Source organism: Barbus barbus (assembly GCF_936440315.1).
Source record: "Barbus barbus genome assembly, chromosome: 36".
Taxonomy (NCBI): domain Eukaryota; kingdom Metazoa; phylum Chordata; class Actinopteri; order Cypriniformes; family Cyprinidae; genus Barbus; species Barbus barbus.
Window position 1 is genome coordinate 25,639,493 of NC_136714.1, and position 6,361 is coordinate 25,645,853.

A 6,361-nucleotide genomic window follows, 5' to 3' on the forward strand; every position below is an offset into this window, starting at 1 on the left:
CAAGGTATCTTTATTTTTTGTATGACAATACCACAGTTTAACAGTATTAACAATAAATATAGTGATCCCTTGTCAAAAAATCCTAAAGGATTCCAATAGGAAAATTGTATCGGATTCTAATTGGAATTTCTGTCATATTTTGGAAGCATTCCTATAGGATTCTAAGAATCCAGTAAGATCCTAAATTCCAATAGGATTTTTTGACAAGGGATCATTCAATTAAGAATTAACACTGAATAAAAAGTAATATTAATAAATATTATTATTATTGTTATTAATTACATTTGCATTTTAATTTATTTTTAGATGACAACGGTAGCAAAATACAAGTTACCACAGTTTATAACTATGTATTTTGGCCAACATTATGGTTATCATGGTGATTTTTGTAAGGATTTATTTCTCATTTTTCAGGTTGGCAGTTTTGCAAAACGGTATGCAAATGAGCACAATAAGACGTTTCCCGCCCCTCGGTCACGTGATGTAAACATTCGAGCATGATGGCGGCGCCCGCTGCTGAATGAAGTCTGTGACTCTGAGGATCCGATCGAGGAGCTCAGGAGCCTCCGGACGGCCGTCTTAGCGACACCCGTGAGCGGTTTGAGGCAGGCGTTGTCTGGAGCCCGACTGGAGATCATATTCCGCCTTTTAAACACAAATGACAAGTGAGAGCCAAGAGATAATAAATACATCAGACTGCACACTGACACTTGTATACTTTTTCCTCAGTCTTCAAATAATATCCAATGTTATGCATTTAAGAGCTATTTGAATTCTCTTATGAAGTTTCGAATATTTAGTTTTAACTTTTGTTAAACCTACTCGAATAACAAACAGGCATTATCATTAAGCACAAACATATTCAATCTAAGCAGGATATATTTTGCATATAGTTATTTATTTTTGTAAAAATTATAGGCATTCCATGTTTTTAAAGCTGCTTTAAGGATTAAAATAAAATTAAAAAATACCACAAAAGTTAAAGGAGCTCTAAGGAACATGTTTGTATAAATAAAACTTACTGAACCTACTATCAAATTATTAATACAAGATTTCAACCTTTTGCATAAAACACCAGCTTAACAGTGTAATATATTAGCAGGTAATATATCTTTTGCTGTTAAGAATAATTTTAGGTGATACTGTACAGGAGATGGTCATAACATGAAAAACAGGATTTAAAATAAGATATTGATGTGCAATATGGCTGCGGCTGTACAAATGCATCATAGATGTGTGTGTGCATTAATTAGGTTCAGGAATATTCTTTTGAAAATAGAGCAGGGGTGAAACATGTCATGGAAAACTAAATGGAGTGTTTTGGTGCAGAGAGCAGATCGAGGTGTGTGTGGAAATCCTGAGTCGTGTCCTGCAGGCTTTAGAACCCATTCAGCTGGCTCAGAACTACAAGACGGTGCTCCAGAGCGGACTGAATCATCCGAACGACTCGGTCAAAGTGCTCACGCTCACACAGGTCAGTGCTGAAGGTACACTAAAGCACAGCAGTCTCTGTCCACGTCTTCAGCAGCCTTGGATCCAGTTTTTTTATTTGTTTCAGATCGGCCGTGTGGCTGGTCACGCTGATGGAGTGACCCAGATGCTGAACAGTGCAGAGATCCTGTGTGATGTGATTCAATGCATCAGCGTCGAGCGTATCGCTGTGGCCAAAGAGGTACTGATACTCAACAGCAACACTGCTGTTTTTTTTGCATGAAATGCATTAGAGTTTGCTGTTTGTTGTGTTTTTGGTCAGGCGATAGCTGCCCTCAGTAAACTCAGCAACACAAAGGCGGGGCTTGATGCTCTGTTCCGCTCTGATTTGCTGAACAAGCTAAAGGGCGTGATGCTCACCAATGACATCATCAGATACAGAGTTTATGAGGTTTGTGATCATTTATGGATGGAAGGAGGGATCTTCATGATGGATTTAAGCATAATCATGTCTGTTCTGCTGTGTGTGTGTGTGTGTGTGTGCAGTTGTCCACAGTGTCTCCAGTGTCTCTGGGTTACTGCGCCAACAGCGGTTTAATCTCACAGATGCTGGAGGAACTGACCGGAGACGATGTGTTGGTCAGGTAAGGATTTCACACACACACTCATAATATGATAATTAGTGCTGTCAAACGATTAATTGCGATTGATCGCATCCAAAATAAAAGTTTTTGTGTACATAATATATGTGTGTGTACTGTGTAAAATTGTTAAATACATGTATATATTTATATAATTTTAATATACAAATATAACATTTTTCTTAAATATACACTTGCATGTTTGTGTATTTATATATACATAATAACTATACACAGCACACACACATATATTATGTAAACAAAATCATTTATTTTGACAGCACTAATGATAATACAGTATAAAACACTTTTATACCTACAGAGATGAAATTTTCTTCTCTTACTAGAGCAACAGCTATAGAGATGGTGACCAGTTTGGCTCAGAGCCAACATGGCCGTCAGTATCTGGCACAGCAAGGCATCATGGATAAAATCTCCAACATGATCATTACTGCAGAATCCGACCCCTTCTCAAGCCTTTACCTGCCAGGTGTATGTTCTTTGGTAGTCTGGCGATCATGGACAGTCCTCAGCAGGTTTGTGAGAAGTACCCAGTGTTCCTTGAGGTGGTCTTCTCCATGGCGATGAACCTTGACCCCACACTGACTCCTGTAGCCCTGGATACTCTCGGAGTGCTTGGCAGTACAGTGGAGGGAAAACAAGTCCTGCAGAAAACAGGTAGGTGCGTTTGTGAACGCATCTGCACAATATACCATTCAAAATGAGGGCTGTTTGTGTTTCAGATCTGCTTTTGTGAAGTTATGGCATGCAATAACGTACGGTACAACATGACAAGTGTAGTTTGATTCGCAGACAAATGACTCCTTTTAATGAATCATTCAGAAAAAAATCTTTATTGATGCAAACTTACTATACTCTTTCATGGGCGTTTATTACTAAAGTTTTCAATTTATAATTTTACAATCATTTTTAAATAATTTAATAATTGTGTAAAATTAAGTAATATCATAATATTTACACAAGATTGCAATTTCAGGTTTACTACAGTTGCTGTCCACAGAGCAGTTTTGGTTGTGTTGATTTATCAAAATAGGGAAAGGGAAAGGGAAGCGGTGTGTGGCCAAGTATGGTGACCCATACTCAGAATTTGTGCTCTGCATTTAATCCATCCAAGGGGTACGGTGCCTTGCTCAAGGGTCTCACCTCAGTCGTGGTAGAGAGTGTTGGTTATTCACTCCCCCCACCTACAATCCCTGAGACTCGAACCCGCGAACTTCGTCCAATTCTCTATCCATTAGGCCACGACTGCCCCCAAATAGCAAATGAACTGCAAAGTTTGAGCTCTGATATAAATGATTAAACATTAATTCTTAATTTACAGAATTATCTAAGAGAGAGTTACTTTCATATGTCAGCAAAAGGGACATTAAAACCAAAATATTCCCAAATGAATCAGAAGTGAATCAAATGAATCCAACCGAACTGAATCAGTATACTTAGCCCCTCTAGTTACAGGGATGCTTGACTTTGATTTGAACTGTTTCTCACTCAGCTGTCTGTTACAGGAGAGAAGTTCACGTCTGTGCTGAAGAGAATGAGTAAAGTGGCCGCTGATGGAGCTACTGAACTCCGGGCCAGATGTTTGGAGGCTCTGGCTCAGCTGCTCACGTTACCTGTGAGTGTGTCGCTGTGTCTTTCAGAGGAATTGGGTTCAGATGATGGGTTTTGCAGTGAGATGTCTGTGGTTTGTGTAGGTGGAGCAGCAGACGGATGACCTGTTACTGTTGACCGAGTCGTGGTTTAACTGTCTGAGCTCTCAGCCCATGCTGATGTTCCGAAACATAAGCACACAGCCCTTCCCAGAGCTGTACTGCAGCGCGCTACGAATCTTCACTGTAAGTGTGTGTGTGTTTGCCATAAACCGATCAATGTCTGACATCAAGCAGTGCATGCCGGTTACAAATTCTGTCTTGAAATGTCACCAACATATATTGTGACAAAATAAAACTATAAAAATACAGGAAAAAATAGAAATATAGACCCAACTTTATTGGTATTTAAACAGTTAAGGCTTATGTTGAACTTTATTCTTGTTCATGTAGGTGCTGTATTAAGTAATAACGTATTAAATGAAAAACATCCAACTTGACTGCTATGTTTTCTATGGAAGTGTATTTCTGCCAATTGGATAAAAATTCAGTGTTTTTATCTTACAATTCTGATTCTTGTCACAATATCTCACCTTATTCTTGCAGTTCTAACTTTTTTCACAATTTGAATTTTTTCTCGCAATTCTAACTCTTTATTTGCAATTTTACAGTACTTTTGACTTTCTCTCCACAATTCAGCCTTTTCCCCCTCACACTTCAGAGTCTCTCAAATCTGACTTTTCTCATAATTCTGAGTTTTTATCTCCCAATTCTGAGTTTAACTTTTTTTCCCTCACATTTCTGAGCTTATATCTCACAATTCACTTTTATCACTATTCTAAAAAAAAAAAATCTGAATTGCAAGGGGAAAAAAGTCACAATTAACTTTTTTTTTATTCCATGGAGTAAATAAGCTTCCCTAATTTTCAACTCCTCCCCCAACTGCAAAGCAGTAAATCTCTCTGATTTGTTAAATCCAGCTGAAGTCGAACGATGCTTTGTGTGTTGATCTCTTTAAGTTTCAGCTGTTTTCTGCTCTGTTTTGTGTCCAGGCCATTGGCTGCCAGCCGTGGGCTCAGCAGCTGATGATGGACACTCCAGGATTCGTGGAGTGGGTGATGGATCGCTCAGTGGGGACGGGAAAAGAAGCCAAGGATTGTAAGTTTGAGCTGGTAGGGGCGCTGCTGAGCTCCTCCAGCGCTCAGAAGATCTTTGGAGCGCACAATTACTCAAAGCTGAAGACCTACCTGAACGAGGGACCCTATTACGTTAATGCTGTGTCTTCAGTCACCACAGAGGGAGCCGACTAACATACACATTTATACACATAAATCAGTTCCATTTTTCCTACTGTCAAAGGTTTGTTTTTCTGTCGAGTTCAGATAAAATGTGACCAAAAGCTCTAGACAGTTTACAGCACTTAAAACACACACAGAGCACTTCAAATGTTTATACTTCCAGGTGTCAATGCACTATGATGAATTTGGTTCTGTTTGTATCTTCTTGTGCCATTAAAAAGTAAATTTGAGTGGTTTATTCCTGAAAATTTTTTATATATACACTACCATTAAAACATTTGGAGTCAGTAAGGTGATTCAGCAGTGGATTCAAGGTTGAGTTTTACTCCACAAACCTTGCTGCACACACATGCACTCCTCACAGCCTCACAGAGGTAACAATATGTACAAAATAATGTTTAAAAATACAAATAAAACTTCTTACATCCATCAAATCATACAAACTCTTTAGAGGCACGTTGGTGAGGTGGCACTCTGGAAGACGGGAGAAAGATTGGACTGTTCCATTTCAGCGGTTTCCAAAGTTTTCGGAATGATTTGAGAAGAGCTGAGGTGAATCTCAAGCAGGCTGGATGTTCATGAAACAAAATCCTGCGCTTACAAGTGATGCATGTGGTCTGAATGTGAGTGTATTTGATCGGCCAGTTAAAATTGAAGGCATAAATTCAGTTACTCCTTCAACAGCTCTTTCATCCACTTGCTCAAATTGTTCTTGAGATGACATGAAAAAATCAGCTGCCGTTCACTTCAGTGGAAAAAAATTCAACCCAAATATCAGTATTACCAGACAAGCTCTCAACAGCTGAAAGGGTTACTCCACCCCAATTTCATTTTGGGGTGGAGTATCCCTTTAAGTACAAACAGTGAGTTGCAACAAACCCCTGCATCACATTGGCCAAATTTCGCATACAAAAAAGGTCAAGTCTATTGTCAATAAATTCGTCAAACAACAGTAAATGCAACTGCACCTTTAACTTAAAGGGACAGTTCACCCAAAAATGAAAATTCTGTCATCATTGTCGTTCCAAACCTGTAAGAGTTTCTTTTTCTGTTGAACACTAAAGATATTTTTAGGAATGCTGGTAACCAAAAAGTTGATGGTAGCCATTGATGTCCATATTATGGACAAAAAATACTATTTTAGTCAATTGCTACTGTCAACTGTTTGGTTACCAACATTCTTCAAAACATCTGTGTTCAGCGGAAAAAAGAAACCCACATAGGTGCAGTCGCATTTAATTTTGTTCGGCCAATTTCTGCGATCAAAATCCAGTAATTTCAATAGGAATCCAAGCAATCGTGTTCATGTGTTCCAGTTCATGCTTCATGTGTCTCAAGACACAGTTTTTTTCCAAATAAAAAAACTGTGGGACCAAAAGAA

The 6,361-nt window shown here is 38.7% G+C and overlaps 1 protein-coding gene across 1 annotated transcript; it reads left to right on the forward strand.

The window, feature by feature from the left end:
* Positions 1-510: 510 nt before the first annotated feature.
* Positions 511-4,992, forward strand: LOC306856008 (26S proteasome non-ATPase regulatory subunit 5-like; the record flags this gene model as incomplete). The annotated part of the gene is given in 10 exon segments (XM_079394966.1): positions 511-665; positions 1,330-1,474; positions 1,559-1,672; positions 1,754-1,882; positions 1,978-2,075; positions 2,420-2,565; positions 2,568-2,750; positions 3,599-3,708; positions 3,788-3,928; positions 4,735-4,992. Coding segments are annotated over 10 exon segments (1,479 nt in total), but the record flags the coding sequence as incomplete, so codon positions are not given.
* Positions 4,993-6,361: the final 1,369 nt, after the last annotated feature.